The 16,303-nt window shown below is 41.6% G+C and overlaps 1 protein-coding gene across 1 annotated transcript; it reads left to right on the top strand.

The window, feature by feature from the left end:
* Positions 1-8,621: 8,621 nt before the first annotated feature.
* Positions 8,622-14,613, top strand: kcnk1b (potassium channel, subfamily K, member 1b). Its single transcript, XM_085369381.1, has 3 exons — positions 8,622-9,111; positions 11,591-11,986; positions 14,027-14,613. The coding sequence occupies exons 1-3, from the start codon at positions 8,757-8,759 to the stop codon at positions 14,281-14,283; spliced, it is 1,008 nt and encodes a 335-aa protein (XP_085225507.1). The 5' UTR covers positions 8,622-8,756; the 3' UTR covers positions 14,284-14,613.
* Positions 14,614-16,303: the final 1,690 nt, after the last annotated feature.

Genomic DNA, 16,303 nt, shown 5'->3' with positions numbered 1-16,303 from the left:
ATATGTAAAAAAAAATAAATGAAAGTAAAGTCAGCTCAGTTCTACTTTTTTCTCTGGTCTTTGTACTGGAGTGTTTAATATATCTAACTTTTTTATATTACTTAAAGTGATATCCTGCTTTTTTTTTGCAACTTATTACTTTTGACTTGCATGAGAACATGAGATCATCTGTTCCTTGTGAAATTAGGAACTGGCCTTACTCATGGTGTCACGGATTTGCTGATGCAGGAAAATAAATCATCTGACCTGAGCAACTGAACTGTAAACACAATATTTATGAGGACAGTTTCCTTAAGCTTTTATCCACAATGGTTTTTTTTTCTTTACCTTTAAAATAAGACAGAATATCCTGGAATTAAATTAAATTAAAATAATTACCGGCAACTGCAGAATTTTAGCAGAAAATGTGATCCAGGACAATCCCATCATATTCTCCCAGTTAGCAATTATACTGTAAAAGAGTAGGTTGAACAAGAGACTGTGTGTACCTGAAATGATTAGGATTACACATATCAATCGTCTTGGTTTTTTTGAAGAAATAAAGGTAACATCTAAAAAACGGTACATTCATGTACACTAAGTATCTTTAATTTTGTGACAAAAACTCCCAGTAAATGTTGCATGTAAAAATAGGTTAGGTTAAGATTAAGGAAGTTTTTGTAAAGTAAACTGTCTCTAGGGGTGTAAGAAAAAAACAAACAAACCAAAAAAAACAAAAACCTTCTGTGAGCAAAAGTGTAACAGGAACAAAAAAACCCCACCCAAACAAACAAAAACACCCAGAAGCTGTTGGTGCTGATATGGTTAAAGAAAACATTTCATGTAATGAGATCCATATGTTAGACAAAAATTTAAAAAAAAAAATGCTAATTTTGCAGAAGATCTAATGATCTGTCATTATTTTTACTTTCTCAGTTTTAATCTAATGACAGCAACAGTTTTGGTTGTATAGAACTGAAGAAAGCCCTTCTAATTGTTGACTCTTGCCTGCCACCTGCAGGTCTCTTGCTGGTATGCCTCGCCTCTCAGTGACAATAGATTTGTGCTCTCTGCGTTCAGTTTTTGCAGCCGTGTACCTTGGTAGCCCACTGTTCGCTCTGCTGTTCCAGTATTACCTGGTATGTCATCTAATAGAGTTATTACTGTTTCATATCAAACCCAGCAGCATCTTCAATATCCTTCATCAGGCGCCTGTGGCTCAGGTAGTAGAGCAGGTTGTCTACCAATCAGACTGATGGTTTGATCTCTAGTCCATATATCCTCAGGTAAGATACTGAACCCCAAGTTACCCCCACTGCATCCATCAAAGAGTGAGTTTGTGTGTGAATGTAAGAAAAAGTGCTTAGATGTAAAGGAAAAGGATTGTGTGAATGAGACTTGCAAATAGAAAGTGGTTTGTGTTGTAAAGGCTCACCTTTCAGCACATTCACTTCACCAGATGCACCTTGTTTCTTTTCCTCACCTTTGATTGGGTGTGGTGCTTGGCCTTAATTGCACTCACCTGTCACTCGTTATATAAGGACTGCACTCACCTACCCCTCACTCTTTCTTCACTCCCACATGGGGCGGCAGCTGAGGTGAGTTTCTCTTTGAGTCTCCTGAGTTTCTCTTTGAGTCTCCTGAGTTTCTCTTTGAGTCTCCTGAGTTTCTCTTTGAGTTACTTAAATCATACTTTATGTCCTTTTTAGAGAGAGCAGTCCATGTGTGTCTTTCTTTCCTTTATCCGTTATACAATAAAACAACAAAACCTGCAAAGATTAATGACTGCTTATTTTCATTCTAATCGGATGAGCCCATGATGACGACTACTGAAACCCTGAACCAACCTTCCTCCAAAACATGGTCCTCCGAGCCGGAGCGGTATTAGCATCATGGATACACAGCAGCCATTTAGAAGCTCCAGTCGTGATAGTAGACCTCCTGCCTACCTGCAACAGTATGAAGTTCAGTACCCTGGAGCTAGAAGAGCTACATGTGAGACAGAGAGTCAAACAGAATGCCAACATAGTGACAAAGACACACATGGGCTGCAGGATCCTGTCGGAGAGTCAGAAAGACAACCAGAGACATCCCCTGCTCCTTTACCCACCAATCAAGATGAGGTGATGAGGGAACTCCTGATGACAATGAGGGAGATTAGGCAATTCATGATTCAGTTATCTCCTCCCCATTCTCACAGTTCCTCCAGATCTTCAATTCACACTGTCTCTGATGAAAGCAAATCCTCTGTTTGCGGTTGACAAGCCATTCCCCAAACACATCAGCAACATGAGCAGTTCCCAGTGATTGATCCAGCAACATGTCAATCACACTCTAAGCCCCCCCAGGTTAGCCGTCACTCTGGTGCAGTTCTGGCTGCTAGCCCTTCTTTCCCTAATTCAACAATATTAGATGCTGCAGTTCCTTCAAGTGGTTTGCCTAGACCAGTTTTTCCTACACCAGATGAGACTCCTTTTAATTTCCTGGCCACACCACTGCAAGGTCCCCACCAGATTTCATGTGTTCAACCTGCTGTTCCTCTAGATGAAGACCCTGCTCAACCTCTCGTTTGCATTCCAGAACCAAGGCAGCACCCTCCTTTAAAGCAGCAACCAGCTACATCTGATGGTTTGCATGCACAAAAACCTTCGGTACCCATTACTGCTAGTTCTAGTCACCCTGTTAGCACCAGAACACATGTGTATAAACTTGAGGGTCCTTCTTTCCCAGACCTTACCAGAGAAGATGAAATCCAGTATAGGCTGTTACGAATGGCCCTTACTAACCTGCTTGACCCTCATGAGACAGAGCATTTCAAATATCATGTCCTTCTTGATCACCTGAAAGTAGACCAAGCTAAACTGTTAGCTATTTCCTTTTCCTATGCTCCTGACCCATACACTCAAGCCATCAAAGCTCTTGATGAGCGTTATGGGCAACCAAGACAGCTAGCATTGAAAGAGCTACGGAATATACTGGAGCTTCCTCCTATCAGAGCAGGTGATGGTCGGACTCTGGACAACTTTGCTCTTCGTGTGCAAGCTTTAGTTGGCTTGCTTAGCACTATGGGTGATCAAGGCCAGACAGAACTAAATTGTGGCTCCCATGTCGATCGCCTACTTGAAAAGTTGCCCGCAGAGCATTCCAGTCGCTTCAAACGGCACATTTACAGGGAACAAGGAGATATGACGTATGACTTACCTTTGTTCTCATCCTGGTTGCAAATGGAATTCAAGTGTCAACCAAGAAAGGACAGTCCTGTTTCATCCTTTAACCAGCCACGACCTGCCCATAAGTATACCTCTCCACTCACAACAATATTACATGGGACAAATGCATCCGATCCTGTACAGGCAGCACAACCCATCATAATGACTAAGGCTAGATGTGCATATTGCTGCTCACCTGAACACCACATTAGCAAGTGCCCTGAGTTCATTCAGAAGACAAAGGATGAGAAAATAAACTGGATAAAAGCAAACAAACGGTGTTGGCGTTGTGCTAGGACTCATCAGGCCGCAAAGTGTGACCTGAGGAAAGCATGTGCCACCTGTATGGGACTACATCTACAGATCCTATGTGATGTAAATAAGAGATCTAAAACTGAAACTAATCCTGTAGTGAGGACACTACACTTTGATAGACCTAGTGATTGTCCCAGTGTCCTTTTAAAGGTTGTGAAAGTGCTCCTGCGTAATGGCAAAAGAACCCTGGAAACATATGCAATACTTGACGATGGCTCCCAACGTACCATGCTTCTGACATCTGCAGCTAAGCATCTCCACCTAACTGGGGAAGCAGAGAGATTATCACTTAGAACTGTCCGTCAAGAAGTTGAAACTATTCAAGGTTCTTCCGTAAGTTTCAAAATCTCACCCATCGCACATCCAGAGAAAACGTACACAATTAATAATGCCTTCGCTACAAGTCACTTAGCACTTTCAGACCACACCTACCCCGTATCCTCTCTTCAACGGAGATACAAGCATCTTCAAGGTATCCCATTAACCTTTACTAACAAAGCAGCTCCCCTACTGCTCATAGGCTCTGATCATACCCACCTTATTACGCCTATTGCACCAGTTAGACATGGACCATTTGGATCTCCTGCAGCAGTCAAAACCCGCTTAGGATGGACACTCCAAGGTCCAATCACAGACTTCCAACCCCCGAGCAGTTCCACGCATGCCCAATGTTTGTTCACATCTTCCAGTTCAGGTTCAGGAGAACCGCTCCAGCACATCCTTGTGTCCGCTGATGGCTCTGAATTCATTCAGCCACCTCATACTCGACCATCAGCAGTACCTATGTCGTCACCGGCAGTGCCACTATCACCAGTTCCACCGCCTGTGGCTGCCATTCCGCCAGTGGTCAGGGCGCTGCCTGCTCCTGCATCACCTGGTCCTGCCTCTGCCAAGCCCCGTACATTGCCCCCAGCAACTGCAAAACTGCCCAACGGTCTGCAGGTCTGGGTCTGCTGCTGCATCCCACGCGGTCGGCATTTGGACCTGCTTTGCCGCCACCGCTGGCTACATGGTCGGCCCCCTGAACTGTCTGGCCTGCATTGTCGACCTCTAGGTCGACCCCCTGAACCTATATTAGACCTGTAGCATGTCTGATTCCTCTGCCCCCGCTTTGTGAAAAGGAGCATCTCTAATCCTTTGAACATATTTCTCAGTAGAAATATGGGGGCGGCTGTTGTAAAGGCTCACCTTTCAGCACATTCACTTCACCAGATGCACCTTGTTTCTTTTCCTCACCTTTGATTGGGTGTGGTGCTTGGCCTTAATTGCACTCACCTGTCACTCGTTATATAAGGACTGCACTCACCTACCCCTCACTCTTTCTTCACTCCCACATGGGGCGGCAGCTGAGGTGAGTTTCTCTTTGAGTCTCCTGAGTTTCTCTTTGAGTCTCCTGAGTTTCTCTTTGAGTCTCCTGAGTTTCTCTTTGAGTCTCCTGAGTTTCTCTTTGAGTCTCCTGAGTTTCTCTTTGAGTCTCCTGAGTTTCTCTTTGAGTTACTTAAATCATACTTTATGTCCTTTTTAGAGAGAGCAGTCCATGTGTGTCTTTCTTTCCTTTATCCGTTATACAATAAAACAACAAAACCTGCAAAGATTAATGACTGCTTATTTTCATTCTAATCGGATGAGCCCATGATGGCGACTACTGAAACCCTGAACCAACCTTCCTCCAAAACAGTTTGAGTGCTCAAACTGAGTACAAAAGGTTGTCACTCGGTTTACTTTCTAGCTGATATAATTATGTTATCTACATATTGCTAACTCAAGGCATCAACACCCTGCTGTATTTCAGATTGTAGTTAAATATTTTTATTTTGCAAACACAACATGGAGCCTCAAGATATAAATTCATCTTTTAAATTAATGCTTTATTAGGAGATTGGATGTATGCAACTGTATTCAAGATTCAAAGTGTTTATTGTCATGTGTCACAAGCAAAAAGGCATTTCTCTGTGCAATGAAATTCTTTCTTTGCTGTCCATCCACAGATGCCGATTAACATATACAATAGAAATAGAACATATAAATACAAATAGTACAAATAAATAAAGATAAGATAAGATAACCTTTATTAGTCCCACACGTGGGAAATTTGTTTTGTCACAGCAGGAAGTGGACAGTGCAAAAGTTATGAGGCAAAAATTAGAATACAATAAGAATAAATACAGTACACAACTGTACAGAATAGAATAAAATAAAATACTATATACAGTAGAATAAAATAAAATAAATATACAATAAGATAAAAATAGAATACAAATACAAATACTATATACAACTGAGTAAAAATACAACGATGACAGAAAGGATTATTGCACTTAGTATTATTGCATATGTATGGATGTGTGTGCTTGATCAGTTAAAGTCTTTATTATGGAGTCTGACAGCAGTGGGGAGGAAAGACCTGCGAAATCTCTCCGTCCCACACCGTGGGTGCCGCAGTCTCCCACTGAAGGAGCTGCTCAGTGCTGTCACAGTCTGCTGCATGGGGTGGGAGATGTTGTCCATCAGAGATGACAGCTTAGCCGCCGTTCTCCTGTCACTCACCACCTCCACTGGGTCCAGAGGGCATCCTAGAACAGAGCTGGCCCTTCGGATCACCCTGTTCAGTCTCTTCCTGTCCCCAGCAGAGATGCTGCCGCCCCAGCAGACCACGCCATAAAAGATAGCAGAAGCCACAACAGAGTCATAGAATTTCTTCAGGAGTGGGCCCTCCACTCCAAACGACCTGAGTCTCCGCAGCAGGTACAGCCTGCTCTGCCCTTTCCTGTAGAGGGCGTCTGAGTTATGAGTCCAGTCCAGTCTATTGTTCAGATGAACACCAAGGTACCTGTAGCTGTAGTCTGCAGCTGATGTTGCAGAATGAAGACAGAAAAGCAGACAAAATATGGAGATGTGAAACAGAGATGTGTGCAAAAGAGCTTTAGCTTAATATGCTGGCTTAATTTGCAGGATGACTTGATGTGCAAAAGATTTTTATTATTACTGTTCAAAAAAAGGTCAGCTGTTCAAGAGTCTGATGGCAGTGGGGAAGAAGGAGTTAGTGAGTCTGGATGTTGTGGATTTCACACTTCTGAACCTCCGCCCCGAGGGCAGAAGTGTGAACAGTCCGTGTTGGGGGTGTGTGGGGTCTTTGAGGATGGAGGCAGCTCACCTCTGGACTCTGCGATGGTAGATGCTCTGCAGAGAGGGCAGTGGAGTCTTGATGATCTTCTCCGCAGTTGTTATCACTCTCTGCAGGTGTTTGCGGTTCATAGCAGTAGTGCTGCCGTACCATGCAGTGATGCAGCTGGTCAGGGTGCTCTCCACAATGCAGCTGTAGAACCTGCTGAGGATCTTGGCCGACATACCAAATTTCCTCAGCCTCCCTAGGAAATACAGCCGCTGCTGAGCCTTCTTGATCAGCTGTGTGGTGTTCAGTGACCAGGTGAGGTCCTCAGAGATGTAGACACCCAGGTATCTAAAGCTGATCACCCTCTCCACTTCAAGGCCCTGGATTAACAGCGGCTGATGAGGCCTCCTCTTCTTCCTCGTGTCCACTATCATATAATGTAATTCCTGCACTTGTTACAAAGTGTGTATGATGCAAAATCTGAGCCCTCATGCAGGAATAACATTGAGTGACTATCAGAAATGCCAATTTTTAACTGGGTGCACAGTTCTCAGTATTTATACACTCAAAACTAACTATTTATGCCCAAAATAATGATTTCATGCAATTTAAGTACATGTAAATTTAGTAATTTTTTTTCCATTGTTACAATGGAAAACGTTAAATTAAATGGAATCTGGGTGCTCTACCGGTCTTATTTGGATAGGTGGCGCTCTTATTTGAATTTGTGTTAACCTAGGTTAATTGCATAGTCTTTTAATAAATAATTTATTGTCATTCCTCTCCCATCGGTCTCAGTTACGTGACCAGGATCTCCCCTGTTCTGTGGAAAAAGAGAAGCAATTAAAGATTTAGCTACTCATTGCTCAGGCGTTGGAAACGAAGTGAAGAGTTTTATATAATCTGATTTTATTCGGTGTATTGTACAAGCAATCCCGCAAAAACTTTTAAACACTTGAAAAACTTTAAAAAAAAAAAATGCTGTGTGACAGGAAAACACTTCGAGTAACGCAAAACATATTTTCGAAGGGCAGGTAACTTTAAAGAAACAAAAGCAGAAGTTTGACAGGGTAATCCATGCATAATGACTGTTGATGCATCGTTGTAAACCATACCACACCTTTGACTCAGTATTTTTCCTTTCTATGTCATCAATGCAAAGAACACTCTTCAGTAAGTACAACTGTGATGTAGTCGCCCTTGCGTATTTCGACTGTATGTTGTCTGATGGTGATATATATATATATATATTTACAATGGAACATATTGGATATATCACTTCTATCTGACATATTTAGTTGTTATGTCTTCCAAAATATTCTTGTTTCATTTTTAATAACAATGATGTAACACCCATTCTACCTGCATTAGCTTTAACTTTGATATTTTAGGTATTGTGTCACCACAAACCTCAGTTCATGTGATTGAGATCTGGCAGCCAGGAGTGGACCAGCAATGGGCCGTCATTCTGTCATTCTGTATGTAGGACAGAAGTAAGTGTTGGCTGTCACAGAACTGGGCCAATAATAATTTAGCCATTTGGGACCTGAGTCTCCACGCCTCAGTTAACCCCAGGCCCCCCTGTGGGTACACTGGGGCGTTTCTTCATCTACCCAACATGACAGCCATCTGTGGTCTTTTCTGACGTCTCTCGATTGTTTTGACTAGAAATCGAAAGACAGGCTCGGCTACCTGCGGGGGGAGAAAGGGGAAGTTCTTGCGTCACACGCCCTTTGTCGTCGCCACATCATTTGATGCCTTCAGAAGCGCTTGAAGCTCGGATTTTCCCCCACTGAGTAAAAGCTAAACGCTTAGATTAGGAGTCAGCCTCTTAGAAATGTGCCTTTTGGGGGGGTTTATCTATCCAAAGGATCTCCAGTGACGACAGCGTACCAACTCGATACGCGTTTGTAGTATAAACACTCTTTTTGTAAAGATATTACGTCGAGATTACCGACTGCACTTGAAAGCACCAAGTGGCAGGTTTCAGTCAGGGGAAAGCGGTTCCTCGTTTTGCTCTTTGTCTCTATTACATCCCTGCGTGTAGGATATATGCTGTCAATTTAGGACGTTAGACGGTCAAATTAACACCGTAGACAAACGTAGCTTAGTATCACACCGGTGTGATACACCTCTTAAAAATGCTCCAGTCTTTAGCCAGCAATTCCTGTGTGCGTTTGATACAGACTCACAAATCGACGTGGTATTTCGTCTCCCTGGTGGTGGGCTACCTCCTCTATCTCATATTCGGCGCAGTTGTTTTCTCATCGGTCGAGCTGCCCTACGAAGACCTCCTGCGGCAGGATCTGAGGACCATTAAGAAGCAGTTCCTCCAGGAAAATGACTGCCTCTCCGAGGAGCGGCTGGAGCAGTTTCTTAGGAAGGCGCTGGAGGCGAGCAATTACGGGGTATCCATCCTGAATAACGCATCGGCCAACTGGAACTGGGACTTCACCTCAGCGCTGTTTTTCGCCAGCACGGTGCTGTCCACCACAGGTAGGTCCTGGGCAGGCCGGGTGATGCTGCAGCCGAGCATGGCGCAGAATAGCGCAGAAAAGGCGCCTGACAAGGCCACACAAACGGGTCTTAGTACAAACGAGACTTTATATTTTGAAATATATAATCTTTGTGTTTTGCGTTTATGTTGACACCGGAAACCCCGTTTACACACATTAACCCACTCTAAAAGAGCAACCCTTGCTGCAACACACACACACACACACACCATATAAATCCAATCCATTATTATTATTAATATATATATATTTACAGCTAGCGATAGAAATTTAAATATCTTCTTCTAACAGCTATAGCTGGAGAAGCAGGCCTTAACCCTCCCAGACAGCCACACATATTCTGCTTTAGGCAAGTGCATCACACACGTGGTTTTCTGTCACTTTTTCCAAGGTGTAAGAAATAGCTTTGTTAAGTTAGAAGTTATGTATTTCTTTTCCCGGATAACTTCACAAAGGGCACGCCTGCCTTGCTGATCAGTCAGCGCACAGGAAGAACTTTAGCCTGACAGATTGGCAGCAGTGAGGTTACAACATACACGGTAGTAAAGGGACCCTGTGCCCCAGTTGCTTCCTAAATGGGAAAAAATGATCGCATTATCTTGTTTTAAGTCTCAACAGAACTGATGACTGTAAACAGGACCTGACTGAGGTCTGCGTTTTTGCCTGCGTGTCATTTTACCATTCAGTCTCAGACACTCCCTGTTATTGTTGGATATTTTCTGTTGCCTTTGTTACCTTACAAAAACACATTACTCAATAGATGTGCAGTGACAATTATGGTATTACCTAGGGCAGGTCTTATTCTGAAGTGATGTAGTTACACTGTAGCTGCTAACTAACAAGTGGAGGTGAACTATTTGGGATTTTTGTCACAAGGAAACAGTTTTATCACTTGCATGTTGTGAGGCGGTAGTCCTGTGTTTTCAGCCTCTTTTTTAGGTCTGGTATGTTTTCACACCAATGCAAGTTTAGAAAAGTGAGCACAAAGTTGTTCAGCATGACTTAAACTAGACCACAGATACTGATAAAGCTTAAGCAGACAGAAACATGGCTGCAGAGAAGGTGTAGGAATGACTGTATGCATACTAATATAAAGTGCAATTAAAATATAAATGCTGGAACTGGAATTTGCAAATCTCAATTCACAATAAAACACAGAAAAAATAAAATGTTTAAAAATGCATCATTTTAGGAAAAATGTTTGCTCATTTTGAATTTGGTTGCAGCAACATGTCTGCAAAAAGTCGCAAAGGTTCCATGTTTTCCACTGTTTAGCCTCCCCTCTTCTTTTAATATAAGTCTAAACATCTGGAGGAGACCAGCTGCAGAGACATACTTTTTTGGCATTTGTGGTGCTTTCCCAGATGTGCACAATGTCAGTTCCATAGTCACGGGTTCGCACCCCCATACCATCAGAGATGCAGGTTTTTGAACTGATCGCAAGCCAGATGGTCCCTCTCCTCTGTAATCCAGAGGATCCAGTATCCATGTTTTTTCTTTTGTTTTTGTTTTTAAACATAACATTTTTTTGTTACGTTTGTTACAAACTTACAAAATGAGATTTGGCTCAGACAGGACCTACTTTAACCTGAAAACTGTGCTCGCAGACAATGATTTCTGGAAGTGTTCCTGAGCAGATTCAGTGATTGTGACAACAAAATCATTCCTGTTTTTATTGCAGTTTCACCTGAGTGCTTGAAGATTATAGAAGTCTGCTACTGATTTGTAGCCTTGTCTCTTGCACACAGAGACTTCTTCAGACTCTTTTGATGACACTATGTACTGTGTAGATAATGAGATGTTTACAGTCGTCACAGTCTTACGTTTAGGAACATTATTCTGAGATTGTTCCACAGATTACAGATGCAGTTTCTTGCATCTTTACTTCTGAGAAACTGTGCCGCTATAAGATGCTCTTTTTACACCCAAGCATGTTACCTACCTGTTGCCAAATAATGTAATTAGTTGGAATAAAATACTACTCACTTTTCAGACTTTTGAGATCTGTTGCTGCTGTAAAAGTCAAAATTAGCTCATATATATACTTTTTTAAATGAAATTTTAAAAAAAAAGTTCAGTTATCTTAAATTTAGATTGAAGTTCAAGACAAACTGCATTAAAAAAAATAAAGGAAACTTGTTGCGTGCCACAAAACACTAAAAAAAGAAGTCGTAACTTTTATATCCTCCAAATGTTTGTTTTACTCAGTAACTGTGATGCAGGATGTTGCTGTTAGTTAAATTGAGCTCTCTTCCCATGAAATGCAAACAAGCTACAATCTTACAGTGCATTTACAGATCGCCTTTCATGGTAAATATTTGCGTGGTTCTTTCCTGCAGTCACACCTGACGTGGCAGGAGAAAGAACAACAGACTATGATTTATAGCAGTGATTACAGAAGCGTTGCAATCCTACATTATTCTGCAGCTTTTGATGGTCTTAATGTTTTTCCTCTGCAGGATATGGGCACACAGCACCACTCTCAGACGGCGGGAAGGCCTTCTGCATTATTTACTCCATGATCGGCATCCCCTTCACCCTTCTATTCCTCACTGCTGTGGTGCAACGGATCATGGTATTTAGCACACGGAGGCCGATCACGTACATCCACACACACTGGGGCCTGTCCAAGCCACTGGTGGCCATTGTTCATGCCACTGTGCTCGCCACGTTGGCCGTCTCTTGCTTCTTCCTTATCCCTGCTGCCATCTTCTCGGCGCTGGAAGAAAACTGGAACTTCCTGGAGTCCTTCTACTTCTGCTTCATTTCGCTCAGCACCATTGGCCTCGGAGACTACGTGCCCGGAGAGGCTGCCAATCAGAAGTTCAGGGAGCTCTACAAAGTGGGCATCACTGGTGAGTGTCGCTTTTGAGAGTGTTAGTAGCTAACTGTCCACTTTGATTCTTATCAGAGGTTTTTTAGTGATATTATATAACTAAATTATTCTGTAGATCTATTATTTTGGTCTAATCACTATTAAGAAAATACATTTTTGGATTACGGTATCGTTCTTAGTGCCTCTGATTCTCAAAATTACAACATCCTTCATAAACTAGGACCTGCTTTGTTTGCACTTAAAAACAGCACTCGCTTCCTAATTAAGCTATAAAGTGAGGAAAGAGCCTCAACAAGTCACACATAGTGTCAGAATGTGTAACATATGCTAAAGAGATTGTCTTTATTTGTTCAACTCTCATTTGGAAATAACAGCTGTAGAATACGGCCAGAGTTTGAGCTCATTATCACGGATGGATTAAATTGAGGGTGGTGTAAGGGATAAAACAGCAGATAATGCAGGGCAGCAACAGGACTAACACGTCAGAGGGTGAGACAGGAACTTATGCTGTTTAAATAGACCAGCAGATCTGGAGGGCGTGTTTGGTACGATGAAAGCAGAGCAGTGTTATGTGTGGGTGAGCCAGTTGCCTGCCCAAATTAGCTCACAGGCTTCACTTCATTTAAATTGCAAATGTGTCAGAACGAATGCTGTTATTTTTCCGATGTGAGAAAAATCACTTTTAGCGGGTTTTAATATGGCCAACTTTGATCTGCCTCTTTGTGACACAGTTAGCTGGGTCTATCTTTGACCTGTTTGTGAAAATTACACCATGCGCCGTGTTGTGAGTGGATGCATCAGAATTACAGGCAGGTAGGTTTTATGTCATCATCAAAGAAGGGCCATATACACGTGGTGTCTAGGATATAGCTTTTTCTACAGTAAAGTAGAAGTAATCACTGCCTTCTACTTGAGTCTGCACATTCAATTTCTTAAAACCTTCAGTTAAAATTGCCAGTTATATGCATGTTTTTTATGTGTTTAAAGCCATATTAGTTATTCTAATAAACAAGGTTAGAGCAGTTTTAAATCTGGACGATAACCTACTGGAGACAGCAGGAAGGTCTTGCCTGCATTTTCTGGTTGTCTTGTGCAGCATATTCTTAGCAGCACCGTTAAAGTTAAGAGTGCAAAAAAGTGAAACTCAGTTTAAACCCATAGAGTCTCATCAGGGAGTGCGTGCACACGAATGTCAAATGTTATTCCACTCGACTGTCTCCAGCATTTGTGATGTGGGTGTGTGGTCAGAGAGCCAGAGAGAGAGAGAAATAGACGTCAATTTGTAGGCACAATGTGCCAGTCTGTAGGAGGAGACGAGGCAGGAACAGAACGTGTCTGTTTGCATGAATGGCTCCAGACACATTCGTACAACTTCCTCTGTGAAGAATTACATGCATCGGAAGTGATATGACCATAACTGTGTTACCATTGTGATGTAAGTGGAACAACTAAAAAACAGCAGGCGTTTTGTTTAGTATATACTGAACAAACTACCTCATTTGCTAAAATCTCTTCAGTCTTGCCTTTGGGGTTAAGCAGCCACTCCTTCTGTGAGTTGCACTCGGGATTTGCACTATTCAGTGCATTCTGTATGTGTGCATTTAAACTGATAAAAACAGTAAAGAATAGCATTTCCTACAAATGCCAGGCTCTGTTTTGATATGGAAAAAACCACCAACTATCAGTGTTACACTATCCTTTCCATTTTCTCTTTGTTTCATTCTAAAGCATGCTCCATGTTTTTGTTAACATGGATGGTTTGCACTGCCCTCTTGTGTTGATCCATAAAACAACAGTGTTTATGAGTAAATCCACTGGGTTTGTATCAAGTAGCAAAACATCATCTGCAGCTACCATGCTGAAAAAATATGCTGCATTATAAATGATAAATATGCTGCAGGTATGAGATTAAGTCAGGCTTTAAACCTCTATTTAAATCCAGGGGAAGTGATTTCACATCAGGATTAAAGAAAATGCTTTTAATATGGTGTTAATTACACTAAGCACTGCAGATCATTACTCATATGCCTCCTAATCCTTATTTTTTTTGTCTCATCAGTCTACCTGATCTTGGGCCTCATAGTCATGCTAGTGGTGCTGGAGACCTTCTGTGAGCTGCAACAACTGAAGCAGCTCAGGAAAATGTTCTACCTGAAGAAGGAGAAGCCGGTCGACCGCCTCGCCATTTTGGAACACGATCAACTCTCCTTCACTACGGTGTCCAACAGCGGCACAACCCAGAGCCAGGACAAATCCCAGATGTTTGTTAGCGTCCCGACTCTGGCCTCTCCCAACGACGATCCTATGATCCAGTAAAATTCACTTATTAAGGGATTAAAAATGTAGAAGTGAGGCAGAGAGAATGAGTAGATCTTAGCTGTAGGCTTTGTTTAACACTCAGCCCTGCAAATTTTAGTCGTAAAAGAAAAAAAGAGAGATCAAGCAGATCTCAGATCAAGCAAACGTTTTCCTTTAGTGAACCACAATACTGACAATAGTGTTACGCAGCAGAGATTAAAATTATGTATATTAATAAGGCAGAAAATGAATATTGTAACAGTGGCTATAAATACAGAGGCAGTGATAAAAGAGAAAAAAACCTTCTGCTGTATTTCTGTCCTACAGACGCTCGGCACCATTGAAAGCTGCATTATTTATTGCATATTTAGGAATACTTTCAAAGTTAGGCTTTTTTGAATTTAGCTAAAATGCAGGACAAATCTCTGTTGTCTGTCTTAAAATAGTACATAAACATGTGTGCATCTTGTAAATAGAGATGCTTGACAGATATGTGGAATGTACATAATCAGGTTAATGTTTGAAAATGTAAATGTGACACCTCCAATTATTCCACGCCGTGAAGATGCTTCAAAGTGATGTTGATACATCTAAAAGGAAACTAATTATTTTAAGCTGTTTACTTGAAACGTGTCATCAGATTTTTATTTAAAAGTTGTTTTTTTTAAAAGTCAAATTAGATTATTGCTCGGCACAGTTTGTGGCGCTCCTCGCTGTTGAATTGGCTCCTGCTGAGTTTCAGGTTCCTGTTTTCGTTGCATATTATGTTTTTCACGATGGATTTATGAGGTTGACATCAGAATACATCCTGAGAACATGATCGTTTTGAGAAAGCTTTTTAAAAAAACAGGCTTTTTTTCCCCCACAGCGGACTTCCAATTAGAAACACTTTACAAGCATGTTGTTTCTCTTTTTAAGTCTGCTTGGGTCATCTTCATAGAGGTGTTAAATATTCCGGTCGCACTCCACATTGTCATATTACATCGGGAAAAACATTTGTGGATTTTCTCATGCTGCAGCTCTGTTTGGGAGTTGTTACTGTGTCAAGCACTATAATTTATTGATTCATCTGAATGGCTTAACATGTGCTAAAGTGTCTGAAAAGGGATGTGACGTTAGCCCGGTTCGAACAGAGAACTGCAGAGGGCTGACCCGTGGCATTTTACCTTCAACAAAGAGAGCTCAGTTTGCACAAGGACCCGAGTACAAGAATTCCTGAAAACCTTAGATTTTTTTAAATTTTTTTATTGGAAAGACTTTTTTTTTGTTCATGGATACTTCGTAAAACTTGAGAGTTGCTCTAAGCTAGAAAAGAACAGTGTTGAACAGCACATTTTTTAGCATATGTACAAAGTTTGAATAAAGAAGTGTACGTTTTTGAATATTAAGTGGGGAAGGTTTACAAAATATTCTCGGTAATTAATTCAAGCAATTCATTTCTATACACGGTGCAATAGGAAAAGAGGAAATTATGAACTCCAGAGTAGGAGCGCAGCTAAATCCCAGTTTTTATCCATTGTCTCAGATTTAAATCGAATTAAGTGACTTTAAATGAGCGAGTTTTAGGACTGAGGGAAAGTGTTATGTCAGATACAGTAGTTTCATGGTCATCATCCGTCCTCTAATCTGTTTGGTGCAAACAGACGACCGCTCAAACAGTGACGCATGCTGCTGTAATGAAAAACCTCGTTTTCAATCACAGCACCTCCCGTTTCTCTGAACGGTGACACCGGTACAATCTGTTTTATGGAGATAAAGTTCTGACCTCGTCTTTCGCATCAGGTTACAGCTTTTCATCAGGTTTTGAATGTAATGTTTTTTAATGCCTTTTTTTTTTGCTACATGACATTTAAAGCCCTGTGAGAGTGCAGAAAAACTGACTCCTCTGCTGACTTTAAATTCAGTTTCATTTGTTTGGAACAGTGCATACAGGTGTCATGACCTGAAAGATTACGAGTTGGTTCACTGATCTGCAACAGTGTGTTCTGTAGATCAGTGGTTTTCTCTCTTTCTATTTTTATGCCAGTCTGGTCCTTCA

This window comes from Diplotaxodon limnothrissa, linkage group LG13, assembly GCF_057381915.1.
Source record: "Diplotaxodon limnothrissa isolate DT_005_m linkage group LG13, D_limnothrissa_male_GT1.1, whole genome shotgun sequence".
In the NCBI taxonomy this organism is placed as follows: domain Eukaryota; kingdom Metazoa; phylum Chordata; class Actinopteri; order Cichliformes; family Cichlidae; genus Diplotaxodon; species Diplotaxodon limnothrissa.
This window is presented reverse-complemented; position numbering and strand designations above follow the sequence as displayed.

Coding starts and splice junctions, on each gene's coding strand:
- kcnk1b (XM_085369381.1), top strand. CDS start 8,757: ATGCTCCAGTCTTTAGCCAGCAATTCCTGTGTGCGTTTGATACAGACT. Junction 9,112..11,590: donor CACGGTGCTGTCCACCACAG/GTAGGTCCTGGG, acceptor TTTCCTCTGCAG/GATATGGGCACACAGCACCA. Junction 11,987..14,026: donor CTACAAAGTGGGCATCACTG/GTGAGTGTCGCT, acceptor TTGTCTCATCAG/TCTACCTGATCTTGGGCCTC.